This window comes from Protopterus annectens, chromosome 1.part1, assembly GCF_019279795.1.
Source record: "Protopterus annectens isolate FY-2018-M chromosome 1.part1, PAN1.0, whole genome shotgun sequence".
NCBI lineage: Eukaryota > Metazoa > Chordata > Ceratodontiformes > Protopteridae > Protopterus > Protopterus annectens.
This window is the reverse complement of record NC_056726.1, coordinates 806,477,861-806,494,637: the sequence shown is the minus strand read 5'-3', so window position 1 is coordinate 806,494,637 and position 16,777 is coordinate 806,477,861. Positions and strand designations below refer to the sequence as shown.

The 16,777-nt window shown below is 46.3% G+C and overlaps 1 protein-coding gene across 1 annotated transcript in view; it reads left to right on the top strand.

The window, feature by feature from the left end:
* Window positions 1-16,777, top strand: part of LIG1 (DNA ligase 1) — a gene marked incomplete in the record, with an annotated part of 1,422,011 nt that overhangs the window by 148,635 nt on the left and 1,256,599 nt on the right. Inside the window, 1 exon segment of the mRNA XM_044078332.1 lies at window positions 8,024-8,269. Within this exon segment, the coding sequence (XP_043934267.1) occupies window positions 8,024-8,269 (246 nt within the window).

The window sequence follows — 16,777 nt, the reverse complement described above, 5'->3', positions numbered from 1 at the left end:
ATGTTCCATAGGAGAAAGTAGTGAGCTTTTCAGTAATGTAAGTAAGAACTTTGGATTATAGACAGAGAAGATAATGGTCATGGGCCTGTTATTAGACAGGTCAATACATTTTCCACCCTTATGTAAGGCAAGTATGTAGGATTTTTCCACAGAATGGGAACATTATTTTCCTTGTAGACTTTATTAAGATGGACATAAGTTGTGCCAGAGCATTTGCAATTATTTTGATGTATTCTTCTGGTAAATTGTCTGGGTTAATGGTGGTGGGTTTCAAAGTTTTAAGTAGTTTTCTAATAGTAGAGGTTAGGATGGGTTGAAGTTTGAGAGCTTGGAAAGGAGCTGTTTGATCTGAAGGTATTACACTGATTTTTAGAAGTTTGTGAGAGGCAACAGAATTTACAAAGTATCAGTGAAACTGGTTATCAGTAATCTCCTAGTGCGTCTGTTTTGGGGCTAGGTGGATCTTGTGGGCTAGATGTAGGAGTTTGATGGTGGACCAGAATATCTTAGGGTTGTTCTAATTTGCGTTTTTTAATTTTATTACTGGAGTTTTCCAAGTACTTCCTGCTGTATACCTGTTTTACTTAACTGTTTAGTTTACTTTTTAGCCAGGCAGCTGGGTTTGATTTAATTCATTTGGACCTTATGGGTGCATCCTTGTATAGTATTTTTTTTCTAGAACTATTGCATTATGTATTGCTACTGCTTCATCTGAGTTGACTCTGTTTAGCACTCCCCAGTTTATTCATTTTAAGTTTGTAATGAAAATGTTTTTGTTGAAGGTGGAGAGATTGCAAACCGTATTAAAGTAGTGTTGTTTTTGTCCTGAATGTGCTGCGTTACTGCAAGAATAACCAGTTGGTCACTAAATTTGATAGGAATACTATTGGTATAGTTTATTTTGTCTAATTTTATTTGTAAGAATCCAATCTAAGATGGGATTCTTATTGGTGGATTTGTCGTATCAGGTAGGAGTACAGATGAACAAATTCAGTGATGGTGCCTACCACTAAACAAGCAGGTCCTTGGAAGGACAAGTGACAAAAAGAACTGCAGTGACAGTTGAAGTTGGATGCTTCAACTTTTCCAGGCATTAATGAAAGTGTTTCCATCTTTTGACTTCCTGGACTTCTGCATTCTTCCACCAGCTTTCCTTATGTACCTTTCTTCCATACCTGGCTTGGCTGCATATCTGTTTTATAGTCCTTACATATGCTGTTTTGAGGCACAGCCATTCTTCAGCCACACTTATTTAATCTTCATCCTGAGGTACTAGAGCTGAGAGGCATTTCTTGAATTATTGTGCTCTCTCTCCAGTCAACTTCCAGATCTTCAGCCTAGTCTCTGTTGACCTTAGAGCTTTCTCTGACCACTGCTTGCAGCAGTCAGTGGCTCTGATGTTATCCATGTCACTATTCCTCACTCTTGGGTTGTAGGATCTGACATCGGATCCAAACTGACAACTTTACAGACAGTTTCTAGGCTTGAGCTCCTCCCACTCCCATGATCCCTTGCTGCCCTCTAACCCCTCAGATCTTGTTTGCCGCGCTCAGCACCAGATATGATTCTTTGGCTCGAGTATGCTGTGGGGATAAGTATCTTAAAATTCTCTTCCTTTTGACTTAACTCGCCCTTTCTGTTAGTAGTTTGGTAGTTTGCTATAGTTATCTGGTTCTTGTAGCTAGTTTATAGCCTGTCTCCCCTCCCGTTTCTGTGTTTTCCCATTGTTGTAGTTTTGGCACCCTTTTTACTTTTTAGCATCTCTACTTTTTAGTGTTGTAGTTCTTCTCTTTCGCTGTTTGTTATTGTTGGTCCTTTCTGGGTTTTTGACCATAGCATTCTCCTGTGTAATGATTTTTGGCGCGTCCCTTAGGCTTTGGTAGTTGCTTGGTTGTTTCAACATGTCTGACAAACTGGTTGGGTTTAAAAGGCGCTCCTCGTGCAGTCGGAAGATGCCCATGTCCGATTTGCATGAGGAATGCCTCTATTGCCTGGGTGCTGATCACCTGGAGGTTGAATCCGACTTTTGTGCCACATTCAACCCCAGGGGCTTGGTCGAGTGCCGGAATAAACCCATATTGAAGGGTACGGTCTAAGGGGTCCATTGGCCCAGTCCCCGGCCAAGCCAGAACCCTCTGAGCACAAGACGAAGGCCACCTCTCTTCCCAGGTCATCTGCCTCAAAAAAAGGCCAGGCTGTCTGATCCCAGGCCCTCAGATCTGAGCCCTGACTCCAGCCTCTGCTCCATCGGATCTGATTTCCTTGGATCCTACGTCCCTTGACTCCTCCTCTGGATCCATGGCTTTCCCTATGAAGTCTTCGGATCTGAGGTTGTGGGAATCTACTCCGAGAACCAAGGCCTCTGGATTGAGGCCTTCAGATCCGAACCTGCCATGGATCTGATTTCCTTGGCTCAGAGTCATGTGGAACCAAAACGTTCGGATCCTCATTTGTCTAGATCCAAGGCAAGTGGATCTGGGATCGGTATCAGATCCCACAATTATTATAGAGGTCTTCCCTTCAGGGTCTAGCTTGGGGCAGTCCCTTTCTGCTTCCTGACAGAGGAGCCGATCTACAGATAGGCATGGGAGGTCCTGTGGGTTCAAACACCCATCCCCAGCTAGGTCCTCCACTGCTTCTAGATCTTCCAGGAACTTGCTCCTCTCCAATGTGTACAGGTTGATGAGGTCCTTTTTCATGGCTCAGATTGAGTTGAGGCTCCTTGTGTCCCCTGCCCATCTGGCCAAGGATTCTTCTCCTACCTCTTCACTGTCTTGTCCTTGTCCGATCCAGATGGTTTCAGACTTCCAAGCCCTGGAATGCATCAAGGAGGAGACCGGGTCCCTGACTACATCTGCTCGGCCTACACCTGTGCAGACGGAGTCCCGGGCCCAACCTGTCTCCCCAAAGTCTTTGAGTGGGGGCTCTGGACCTGTGTTTTCGGACTGGTCCCTTCCCCTTGGTGCTTCAGCTCTCGACAGCTCCGGGCTGGTACTGTCCGGAAGCCTGGAGGTGCTGGCATGCTCTGTTCTCTCTTCTCAGGTGGGCCTGCATGCTGGGAGTGCAGATGGAGCATCATCCAGCCCTTCAGCCTTCGGGTAGTAGAGAGGACCTTTCCTCCACCAGAGTTTCCTCCCCGGCTTTCCAGGGACCATCCCACCCCCCTAGACCAGACTCTTCTCAGCCTGTTGCCAGTCAGCAGTTTCTGACTAGTCTTCAGACGGGAGTCACCCACCTCGGGGTTCCCCTCTCTTCTGAATTCTCCCCCGAACCTCCCCGGAGGAGGTGCCTCAGAAGACATCGTGCAAGACGAGGCACTTGGACTCCACTAAGGAATCTGTCACTGAGGATACAGACGTTAATGAAGGGGATGGGTCCTCCAGATCTCCAATAAAGGATGTGTCCTTTGGGGACATCTTAGAAATCCTCCATCTGAAGGGCAGATGTGTGCCAGTCGATGCTATTGTAGTACCTGCCGCCACTAGGATAGAATTGGTAGAACAAAGTATGTCTGTTCATCCCCCTAACTGAGAGTCCCAGGCAATCGACACTCGCGAAAAGTGGGTCTTCACCTCAGCTACCTTCATTCTGTAGGTGCTTAACTACTTGGCACATTTTGCCTGAATCCAGGGGGACTTGGCCAAGGAGCTTACTACTTCCCTTTCTGAGTTGCCAGGGAACTAAGCAATGCCTCCCCCAAGCTGTCTACTCTCAATTCCCCAGTGAAATTCTTGATGAGGCTGATTTCCAACACTGCGGAAGCTACATCTTGAGCGGCCAATACAGGCATCGCTATTCGGCACCATGCCTGACTGTGCCTTTATGGATTTGCTGAGTCCTTTAAGGCATCCTTTACCAATGCCCCCATTCATAGATCTACCCTCTTTGTTCCTTCAAAGAAACACTCACTCACCCACAGTGAGCAGGAAGGCAAGACCTTGTTGGCTGTGGGAATCAAGTTTCCCTACCTCTCAACGCTCCTTCTCTAAGATGCAATGAGGGACCAGAAAAATGTGGTTTCGTAAGACAGTCTTCTTTTTAAGATGCTCAGGGCAAAGCCCTCTTCTAGAGGTCAGGGGAGAGAGGGTTCAATGGCGGATGCCACCCCAGGGGCAAAATCTGTGCTCCAGGGGAACCTTTTTCTCAGAAGCCCCCAGTGCTCCTGAGATGCTGCCAGACTGTCCTGCCCTGGAGGCAGTGCGGGCCATTTATCACTACACATTTTGGCCTGCTCAAATATTACACGAGATTGTTGGGTGCTAAAGATTATTTCCAAAGGCTATTTTATTCCCTTTGCTCAGTCACCCCTTCCAATCAGGAAATACCTCCCCAATGTGCCACCCCAGCCGAAGGAGTTAGCTCAGCAAGAAGTGCTCAAACGTCTTCAGAAGAGAACCATCCTAGACGTCTCCCCAGAACAATGAGAATCCAGAAGTTACTCCCTTCTTTTTGGTGCCAAAGAAGACTGGGGACATGCATCCAATTCTAGACGTCAGCGTGTCGAATCTCTGTCAAGAAATCTACGTTCCGGATGGTCACTATCCAATCCATCGTGCCCCATCTGCACAAGGATGATTGGATATGCTCAGTGGATCTCCTATAAAAATAGTCAGGTGATCCAGGAGACATTTCCGCTTTCATGTAGGGGCCAATCATTACCAGTTCATGACCCTACCTTTGGTCTCACCCCCCCCCCTTCCGGGGGGTGTTCAGCAAGTGCATGGCAGTGGTCACAGCTCACCTGAGACTGCAGGGATTCCAGGTGTTTGCTTACCTCTCAGCGATTGGCTCTTTACAGCTCCCACCAGGCATCGACTGGCCACAGCCACTCAGTACATGCCTCGCCTGTTCAACCAGTTAGGAATCACAGTGAATCTGTTCCCATCTCAAAATTTGGAGTTTATCGGAATTCAGTTGAGCACTGTGTCAATGAATGCAAAGCTCCCTCTCCGCATCTTATCAGAGCTCAAGTTTAGTGTCTTCTAGATTTGACTCCTCCTCAGGTCTGTCTTTATTGTCAGGGCCTTGGGGCCCATGGCAGCGGCAATCTATCTGGTGCTGTTGGCCAGATTCTATATGAGGTTTTGCAGTGGACTGTAGCGGTCCAGTGGTCTTTTGTCTCATCCAATGACTGCTTCATTGTGCAGGCATCATCTTCTTCATTGGATTCAGTCTCCTGACCTCATAGCAGGTAGACCATTTTCTATTCTCCCCCCCCTAGTGCCAGCGCGACCTCTGCTTCCCTTTTGGGGTGCGGGGGGGCATTACCAGAGAAAGATGGTCCAAGGTACGTGGTCCTCCACAGACAAAACTGCCCATAAATGTACTGGAGACGAGAACAGTCATTCTTGCTTTGCAAGCTTTTCAGGACTGCCTCAATCCCGGTGTCATTGCAGTTCACACAAACAACATGACAGTTGTATGATAAATCAACAAGGGGTATATGCTCTTATTTGCTTTGTCTCGAGGCAGTGACGGTTTGGGAATGGGTGCTGTCCTCTGGGCACTTTCTCATTGCAACGCAGTTTCCCAGTGAGTCCAACATGTTGGCAGACAGACTCAGCAGGGCCATCCTGAGTCCTCACGAGTGGTCCCGAGTCCTTCAGTGGCGAGAGAGATTTTCCTTTGCTGGGGTTATTCGAGCTGCAATCTGTTTGCTTCCCCTCAACCACAAATGCAGTCGGGTTTTCGCCCTGATTTCTGGGATTTTGCCCTGATTTCCCCGTCGGGGAGTCCCCCAAGGACACTCTGGCTCACGATTGTCCTCCGGGTTTCCTTTATGCCTATCCTCCTTTAACTCTCATTTCCAGAGTGCTTCAGAAAGCTCAGTGCCTCAAAGCCACCTAGATCCTCATTTCCCCCTTTTGTCCTTGGCAGGTGTGGTTCCCTTCCTGCAGTCTCATCTGAAGTACCCCATTGGGTACTAGATCCCCTTCTAGATCCAATTTCCCACCCCATCCAGCTTCCGACCCCCAACCTTCAGACTCATCGTCTGACAGCGTGATTTGTCCACTTCACGTAATCCTGCATCAGTCCAGGCTTGCATCACCCGTTGGAAACATTATTCTGGCCTCTCAGAAGGCATCCACCAGAAAGGTATATGCGAGTAAGTGGAAAAGGTTTTCTACTTGGGCCAAGCAACAGAATCTGGATTCCTTCTTGGCTCCCATCCCGGATATCTTGTTGTTCTTTTCACTTTTTCAAAAATGGGCTAGTTTCTCTACTCTCAAAAAGTGCAATTGGCGGGTGTTTCTAATTTCCACTTTTGCGAGGAACCTACTTTTGCAAGGCATTTTTGAAGGGTGTTTTTCTGCTCCATCCTCCTGTCAAAGATCCTCACCCCCCTTGGGAACTTTCATTTGTGCTGCAATATCTTACACACACACAGTCCCTTTGACCCTGCTGCTACATGCGGTATGAAACTTATCATGGAAGTCAGCTTTTCTGGTGGCCATAATTTCTGTAAGAAGAGTTTGAGTTTCAGGTTGTTTCTATCAAACCACCTTACATGGTATTTCATAAAGACAGAGTGGCTCTCCGAACCAATCCTTCCTTCATGCTTAAGATATCTATAGAGGCGAATTTGAATCCGTCATTTAATTGCTAGTTTTCTTTCCTAACTTTTCCAATAAAGGGGAATATCTGTTACATATTCTTGATGTTCATAGACAGTTATGATTCTACTTGGATAGAAACAAGAGTTTAAGCAAATCTGACCAACTTTTTGTGACTTTTTCTCTTAACAGACAGGGTTGGGGGGTTTCTGAGGTTACTATTTCTCATTGGATTTTGAAGCTTATTTCCTTGGTCTATTTATCTAAAGGCTTACCTTTTACCAGGAACAGTCAGAGCTCATTCCACTAGATCTATGGCTACATCAGCTGCCTGTCTGGCCCGTCATTCCGTACATGAGATTTGTGCGGCAGCCACCTGGTATACTTCACCCTTTTGTTACTCATTATAAGCTTGACATTTTCTCCAGGAACATAGTTTCCTTTGGCTCTACAGTTCTTCGGCATGTCTTTCCATGAGGCCACCCAGGATTTAGGGTAGCAGGGGACTCTGACCCAAGAGTGAAGAATAGTGACAATGGATAACATAAGATGAAGAATTATGTACTTGCCATAACTTGGCATCCATGTTGTCCTGTGTCACTGTTCGTCATTATCCCTTCCTCTTTCCACCATCCTGTGGGACCTAGGGGAAATGGTGATGTTCTATCTAGTGGTTAAGGTCTTCCGTGTTTTCTAGCTCTAGGGCATACTTGATTTGAGGGGTTAGAGGGCAGCAAGGGATCATGGGAGGTGGGAGGAGCTCAAGCCTAGAAGCTGTCTATATTTACTGGCTCGGATCCGATGTCAGATCCTACGACCCAAGACTGATGAATAGTGACATAGGATAACACAGATGCCAAGTTATGGTAAGTATATAACTTTTTTTTTTTTTTATACTGTGGGCTGACTGTTTCACGAGGGACAACGTTGCAGTCACTGATTTTACCCCAGTTTCTGTATTATGTTTACTGCATTTTATAATGTTTTATCTGTAGTCTGCCAGTCAATATTCATGTTTCCTAATATTATGCTTCATAGTTGCTTGAGACAGAGCTTCTAAAGATTGTTTGAAAGTACACCGAACTGCCAAGAGCAGGCAGTAGCCTGTCTTGAAACTCAAATCAAAATGAAGCACTGAAACTGATAGGCCAAAAGAGAAAAAATGAAAAGAGCTGGTTTGGCAGGAAGGGGTGGAAACTGATGCATAATTTACACTTGGAATGAAATTTTCTAGATTTCATTTAAACTAAATGCTTAGTTCAGTTGTATTATTTACATTCATTTATCAGAGACTTTGCATCCTAGGTACATGTGCTAAGCTGTTATCCTCATGTTTGTGTTTTAGTATGAACTGTCTAGTAGTATTTTTCTAAGATGTTCACATGCCAGCTGCTATGTGGTTTTATGTGTTTTCTGTCCTTGCTTTGGGTGTTTCTAATATTAGTAACTTAATCACTCTGTTTCTGCAGAGCTGCAGTTTCCCCCCAGAAACAAAATGACGACGCCTGTACTGAGGCATCCTCTCCTGTGAAGCGGGTGTCAAAGAAAATTCGACGTGTTATTGACAGTGATGATGAGGATGAACCACAGCAGAATGAGGGAGATATGCATGATGAAGAAGAGCAGAGTGACAAACTGGAAAAGAAACCAGTAAAACCAGAGACCAAAATCAATGGTACTCCAGAGACCCCCGCAAAGCCTTCTCCCAAACAGGTGTTACTCAACTGTCAGCTAGTTCTATTTTACCTCGGTTATGTTAAAGTTCACAAATAAATAGCACAGAATTTTACTTTTTAGTCTTGAGTCCAGAATAACACTTCAGGATGTACAAAGTACTAGTTTATTCCATAAACAGCGCTGGGAGACTGCCAAGATTTTCAAATCAGTTTCAAAGAACAAAGGGGGAAAGCACTACTTATGTAACTTTTCATCTGATGTAAATCTTTATTCATTCCTTACTGTTAGGACTTCGGTTCCGTCCTCGGAACCGACACGGCCAGTACTAAGCTCTCGCCAGCCAAAAACTCTCAGCTAAGACCTACCCACAATGCCCCTCTCCTAGTCTCTCCAGATCTCGTTTGCCATGTTCCTCGCCAGACGTGCCAAGCCTTCGCTCAGCTAAGTGTAGCTTTTTTATGGTTATTTCGAGTCTTTAGTGTTTGTTAGACAGTTTTTATCATCTAAAGTTATGTCTCATCTCTGCCTTCATTTCTTGACTAAACCCTACCCACTACCTTGGTAGTTATTTTGTACCATCGTTGGTACTACTCCCTCTCTCCCTACCATTAGTAGGCCCTCCTCTTACCTTTTTGGTATTTCGTAGTACCATTGTTGGTACACTTTGCCTGATACCTGTACAAAAAAGAAAGTGCTTTCTTTCACTATCCTATCTCTTGTTGCTAGATATATTTTGTTGTGTAGTAGTACTAGTGTTTATAAAGACCAAGCTTGGGTTCAAGCAGTGTGACAAGTGTAGGCATTAAGATGCCCAAATCTGACAGTCACGCCCGGTGTGTTTACTGTTTGGGCGTTAACCACCTAAATGTTTCTTGTGACATTTGTTCTAGCTTCAACAACTGTAAGTTGGCTGAACCCAAAAACAACCTTATTCTAAAGGGTATGCTCAAATCACCCTTTGCACAGGCTGATGTTTATCATGTTTCACTGTTGCAGTCATTACACTTGGGTTATCCTGCTGGCAGGCAACCCGCAGTCGGCCCGAGTTCCAAAGTCTAGGTCCGGCGTCTGTTGCTGTCGCCTCCTCCCTGACGTCGGTACGCCAGGGGTATAAAAGATGCAACCAACGCCATTTTCTTCAGTCTTTCTTGCCGCACGGTGCCCGAAGCAAAAGCAGTTCACAAGTGCCGGTTGGCCGACTCCTGAGATTTTTGAAATAGAGTTTCAGAACCGAAGTCTTCTATAAAGCTAAGTACCCCGTTGGGGAAACTTTTTCTTGCTCCAGACTGATGTCCGTAAAAGTTAAGAATTGTATTTCTTGTGGGAAGCAAATAACTCATAAGGACTTTCACTCTTACTGTATTCCTTGCCTAGGCCCTGACCATGACGTTACTAGTTGTCGGTTTTGTGCTAGATTCAACAAACACACTATTAAACGTCTGTTTGATTTTGCTTTACATTACTTTGGCCGAAGGTTTAACTATATAATGCCGTCGGAACAACCGACGACTGGAATTCATAAAAAAACGCAAAGACAAGGAAAAGGACAGGTATCCGAAGTCCAAAACGGACGACGAAGCCTCTTCTAGACCAGTCGCCGGTTCTCAGGCGCTTTCGCAGCCCCTGACACCTGCTACCTCAGAGCCACAGGCCGCATCCGACTCTCACGTGGAGACAACTAGGCCTCTGGATACTCAAGGTATTGGGCCTATGGAAACTATTCACTCAGATGGGTCTGGAGCCGCTGAGCAGGCATCGGGTTCTGAGGGTGTTTTCAGGCCTTCACAGCTTACTATTAAGTCCTCTGCAACAGCCAAGGTACAGTCAAAGACACCATCAAAAACAAAGAAACAAGTACAGCATTCTCCTGGACAGTCATCCATGCCAAAGAAACAGATGCTTAAAATGGCCAAAGACTTAATTACTTTGATCAGGGGTTCCCATCCCCCTCCTGGTAAAAGGCCTAGGCAAGACACTGACTATGATTCCTCTGACCAGGTTTCTATTTCCTCTGATTCCTCTTCAGATTAGGGCTATTCTCTCCCTCCCTATGAGGACTCTGATGCTGAAGAATCTATACCTTCAGCCTCTCCACCTGAAGATTATTCTTTTGTGGAAGCTCTGCACGCCATGAGGGAGCATTTCCACTGGGAGAGCCAGGATTATTCAGAATCCAAGAAAAGGCTCAGACTTTCTTTTACTGCCTCAGCACAGGCCCCTGGCTACCCCCCTGTGCTTGATATTGTTGATGATGTTTTCCCTGAATCCAGTCTGTCTCCTGATTCTTTACCCCCTGCACCAGTCCAACCAGACAGGTATTACAGGGTCCCTGACTCTCATAAATTTCTTTATAAAAACCCTGCTGCTGACCCAGAAACAATTTCTCAGGGTCCCAAAGGGGTTAAGGCTTCCACTGCAAAAAACCCTGTCCCCTCTTATAGGGATTGTAGAGCTCTGGATAGATGGGGGAAAAAGTTTACACTTCTGCAACTTTAGCTGTAAGGGCTTTAAACTTCCAGTTTCACATGCTTAAATATCAACAGTACCTCATGTCTTTGTTAAAACAGAAAATGCTTACAAACTCAAAGTCCTGACAATAAGGAAATGCAGGAATTATTGCATGCAGCTGAACAAGTGGGAAAGCATACTCTGCAATGTGGTTTTGATTCATTAAAGGCTTCTTGCAGAGCCGCAGTTACAGGCTCTGTCATTCGAAGGCATGCTTGGTTGAAAGAACAAAGTTTACCTGAACATGTTAAAGTAAAATTATTGGATGCTCCACTACAGCATGATACTTTGTTTGGTGTTAAGGCAGAAGAGGTGTTAAAGAAAATGGAGGATAAAGCAAAATCTATGCAGACAGTAAAGGATTTCTTACAGGTTCAACCACCTAGGTTTAGTAGAAAATGGCTTTCAAAAAATTGGTCCTTTCAGGTGTCAGACAGGCCACAGAGGCAGATACAGACGCCCAAGAGGCAGATCTCTGCCCCAAGGCTCCTACAGACCTAAACAATGGGGTGCTTCTGCCCCCAAAGGAGGAGAAGACAAATCGCAACCTTGTAGGAAACCGTTCCAATGACTTCCCTCTACGAAGGCCAAGCACCTACCTTTTGGCAGCACCCCTAGGGGGAAAGCTAGCACTTTTCGCACAAAATTGGCACATAATCACCCAGGACAAATGGGTACTGAATATAGTTTCTCAGGGTTACAGGTTCCACTTTCACACCCTTCCAAAATCGAAAGGTATGCCGGATCTGCCACAAAACCAATGGGCAGAGGCACAAAAGGAAATTGCTGCTCTCATGGACATGGGAGCTATTCAAAGAGTACCACAGCAAGAACAGGGACAAGGATTTTACTCAAGACTTTTCCTGGTACCCAGAAAGGACAAAGCCTGGAGACCAATACTGGACTTGTCAATCCTAAATACTTTCCTGGATGTTCCAAAATTCAAAATGTTATCACTGCAGCAACTTCTACCCATGTTGGGCAAGAAGGCTTGGCTAGTTACTTTGGACCTCAAGGAGGCATACCTGCATGTCCCAATCAGGCAATTTTGCAGAAGATACCTCAGATTCATAGCCTGCTCAATGCATTACCAATTCTCTGCACTGCCCTTTGGCTTATCTACTGCGCCCAGGGTCTTCACAAAATCCCTGGCACCAGTAATTGCATTTTGCAGACAAAGAGGAATTCAAATATATCCCTACTTGGACGACTGCCTTATTCAAGCAGAGAGCAAGGACATTCTACTAAAACATCTGGCATTTGTAAAAAGTTTATTAATTTGCCTAGGGTACAAAGTAAATGAAAAGAAATCAAAACTAGTGCCCTCTTGAGAGAATATTCCTGGGTGCAGGCTTAAATACAACTGCCCAGATAGCTTATCTCACGCCAGACAAACAAAGGCAACTGACTCATTACTTTCAAGTGATGGCAACAAAGACCCAGCTCCCTGCAAGAACAATTCTGCAGGCCCTGGGCTTCATGGCATCCTGCATTCTACTAATTCCATATGCAAGACTGCATATGAGGAAACTACAGTGGTATCTAAAAAGTGTTTGGACTCAACATTGCCACAGCCTGGAAACAATAGTAACTATAATTCCCTGTCTACAGCAGGAGTTTCGATGGTGGTCCCGGGCCTGTCACCACAACAAGGGACAGCCTTTCACCTTACCCACAGCCAGGCAGACAGTAACAACGGATGCATCGGATTATGCCTGGGGGGCACACATGGCAGGAAAATGTATTCAGGGCACGTGGCCCAAGGAACAAATGCATCTTCACCTCAATCAAAAAGAGATGCTAGCTGTACAGAATGCCCTGACAGCCTTCAAGTATCTACTTCATCCAGGACAACTATTACTAAAGACGGACAACACCACAGTTATGTGGTACATAAACAAGCAAGGGGGCACACATTCCTACCCCCTCTGCAGGGAAGCCATGACTTTGTGGAACACAGCACTGACCTATCAAGTACATCTGCAGGCACAATTCCTGCCAGGAAAGAAAATTACACTGGCAGACGAACTAAGAAATCTCATGGATCCGCACGAATGGAAACTAAATCCACAGGTCTTCAGCATGATAACAAGGAAATGGGGACGCCCAGACATAGATCTTTTTGCCTCCCCTCACAACTACCAACTACAGAAATTCTGCACAAGGACTTATCACTCACAAGCATGGAAAGTTGATGCTCTTTCATTCAGCTGACCGTTTTCCTTCCCTCCAATGCCTCTTCTTCCCAAGGTAAAAGTCAGACAAGAGAAGCCAAAAATGATCCTGATTGCCCCAGACTGGCCACTCCAACACTGGTACCCAATCCTAAAGAACTTGTCTCAAGGCCCAGCTTGGCATTTACCTCAAATTCCTCATCTTCTGACTCAACAAAACAATCAGATTCTACACAGTCAACTCAGAACCTTAAATCTGGCTGCATGGCAGATAATATAGTCACGCAGACCACACCTCTCTCTGAAGCTGTTATGGGTGTCATTTTAGAAGCCAGAAGGCCCAGCACTAGGAAATCTTATGCAGAAAAATGGAAGAGATTCTGTGCTTGGAACCAGGCACAAGGACCCGAACCACTTGTTCCAAATATGCCTCAGATTTTACAATACCTAACTGAGATGCTGGACAAAGGCGTATCCTTTTCATCTATTAAGATCCATGCCTCTGCCATTTCAGCTCATTACAGTATGGAACCTCCTATTTTTTTCACATCCACTGCTAAGGCAGTACCTCAGAGGGGCAAGAAACAAGACCCCCAAGGAGAGCACGGGACCTCAATTTTGTTTTAGAAAAGCTCACACTGCCTCCTTTTGAGCCAGCCAACACAGCTGATATAAAATTCTTATCATGGAAAACTGCTGTGCTCCTAGCAATAACTTCAGCAAGAAGAGTCTCAGAGTTACAGGCATTAATGGCAGTGGAACCTTTCATCATTTTTCATCAGGACAGGGTCTCTCCAAGGACAAACCCAACATTTATGCCAAAGGTGGTTTCCAGTGTGGCTCTTAATCAAACCATTCATGTGCCAACTTTCTATCCAAATCCCCAGGATAAAGGGGAGATACTAATGCACACTTTGGACATACACAGACAGCTATAATTCTACTTGGACAAAACAAATGCTTTCAGAAAACCTGAGCAACTGTTTGTAGCTTATACTGCAGGATCACAAGGAAAGCCTATCTCAAAGCAGACAATTTCAAAATGGATAGGACACTGCATTCGTTTCTGCAATGCACAACATGGCAAATCAGTGCCTAAGGGCATTAGACCACATTCTACCAGAGCAGCAGCCACTTCCGCAGCCTTTCTCAGGGGAGTACTAACCAAAGACATTTTAGAAGCTGCAACCTGGAGTTCCGTGCACACTTTCACAAAGCACTACCACTTACCTCTCTACTCTAAATCCAGAGCAGGCTTTGCCACTGCAGTTCTGCAGGGCCCGGTAGCCTCTCCTAATCCTATTTAGGCCCAGCCACCTAACCTCAGCTTTGGGATTCAACCCAAGTGTAATGACTGCAACAGTGAAACACGATGAACATAGTACAGTTGTGTACCTACCATAAATGTAGATGTTCGAGTGTATTCACTGTTGTAGTCCAGGTTACCCACCCACCACCCCCCCTTTTCATTGCTGGGACTTTTCTGTACTTCTCAACTGTATACAACCTATGTGGTGTATTTGCTTGTAGATGAAGGAAATGTTTATTTTAGTACATGCATGTTTTTTGCAATAATTTTTTCCTGCCTTTCCTATTTGAGGGCACCTGACATCTGGGGCAAGAAAAACTGAAGAAAATGGCGTCAGTTGCATCCTTTATACCCCTGGCGCACTGATGTCAGGGAGGAGGCGATAGCAACCGACGCCGGACCTAGACTTTGGAACTTGGGTCGACTGCAGGTAGCCTGCCAGCAGGATAACCCAAGTGTAATGACTGCAACAGTGAATACACTCTAACATCTACATTTATGGTAGGTACACAACTGTACTTTTCTGGGATGGAGGTCTCACCACCTCCTAAGCATTAGGACATAAAAAAGCATAAGGAGAAACAGAGTCTTTCAGTTCCGACATCCCTGTCCTCCTTGGAACCGAGTCGTCACCAGGCTTCTCCCGCACCGTTGGCGCAGCCAGCTTCGGCACCAGGGTCCCTGTCTTCTCCCTCAGTGCTGTCCTTGATTCTGACTCCGCCTTCCACTGTACCAGCCTCAGCACCATCCCTCGTGGTGCCAACTTTGTTTATGACACAGGCTCCAACCACTGTACCCCACAGTGCCAATGTTTTACATGGCTCCTCTGGTAATGACACCTTCAGTTCCAAAGGTCAAGCACCTCCCCAGAACTAGGTATTCTCCATCTTATGACCCCTTTTTGGAGCAACAATTTAGTCCATTCCTTGAGAGACCAGATTCTTCATCGGCAGCATCCTTCAGATCCACCAGGAGTCTTTCAGAACAGGATGTAGTGAGGGTTGTGGACCAGCTTCTGGCAGCTAGAGGCTTAACCACCCAGACCAGGTCTTCCCTCCCTCTTGGAACAGAACCTCTCATGGCGTGCTGTCCTGTCTATCCTCCTCCAACCTCCACCCAGGTTTTGGAGACTTCAGTACCGATGGCCATCCCGGTGCATACTGTCTCTGCTCCGACAGTGGGGGATTCCCTGTCTGCACCGATTGCTCTAAGTGCCATGGCTCCTTTGGAAGTGGCACACTCTCAGAGCAGTGATTGGGCTGTCGGCACCATGGCACCTAGCGCGGTGCCGATTTTTTTCTGTGGCACTGTGTACGGCCACGGCTCTCCCAGCAGCTGCCAGTCCTCTCAGAGCTCCTTATCTGGAGGTGGGCTCCTCTGGGTGGGGTGTGACCCCCGGTTCCGAGGTCGTCCTTCTCTGTTCCAGGCTCCCATCCCTCCTCAGGCCGGCCTGCTTTCCAGGTGATGGAGCGGGTCCTTGCTTCAACAGGCTTGCAGTTGACACCATTGGCATCAGAACCAGAAACCGCCTCTAGCATGCAGCTGTCCCACCCTCTTACTCTGAAAACCTCGAGCATTGGAGCCGCAAGACCTGTTCTTCAAGGGAACCCTTTCTCCGGAGTCCTCCTCAGAAGACCCCACTGGGGAGCCACCCTGGAAGACACTTTGCAAGAGGAAGCATCTTGATTCCCCTGAGGAATCCATCACTGAAGACACTGATTGCAATGAGGGGAAAGGGTCCCCATGGTCTCCCCCGGAAGATGTCTCATTTGGAGACATTCTCAAGATCCTCAAGCAGAGGGGAGACTGGAAGCCCTCCAACCCTTCAGAGAAAGTGTTTTTGCAGGCTTTCCATGCGTGACCATCTACTTCCTGGGTGACCCCACCTGTGGATGAGTTCATTAAACTTACTGTGCAACATGCCTGGAAGGCCCCAGACAACATAGAATCCATCCCCCAGAGGCCAGATAACATTTTGTCCACTCCTGAAGACCAACCCAATTGGTCCAAACAGCTGGTAGTCTATTCCATGGCCGTGGCGGCGGCCACCAAGAGGGAACTGGCAGAGGATAGTTCTACTGTTCATCCCCTGAACATGGAGTCTCTGGCTATGGACAGACTGGGGAAGCGGACCTACGCTTCAGTGACCTTTGCTATTTGGTCACTGAATTACCTGGCACACTTGACTCTCCTCCAAAGAGACCTAATTTCAGAAATGTCCCCCTCTTTGGCGGATGTCCTGACTGAGGAGTTGCATGATACTGTTGCCTCTCAGCTAGCTACCTTGGAATCAGTCTCGAACACCTCAGTGCGCTTGATTTCTCTTAGTACCAAGGGGGCAGTTGGAGTAGCCGCTTCGGGCATCATTATGAGACTGCATGCTTGGATGCATTTGTGTGGCTTTGCAGACCCTTTTAAATCTTCCCTTTTTGGTCCCAAAGTAAGAGGGACACTTTCACGTAGTGAGAAGGATGGAAAGACCTTGTCTGCTGTGGGCATACGTTTTTCCACCCCCTTCCCCCAGAGATCCTACTCCAGGAATCAGAGGGGAGGAA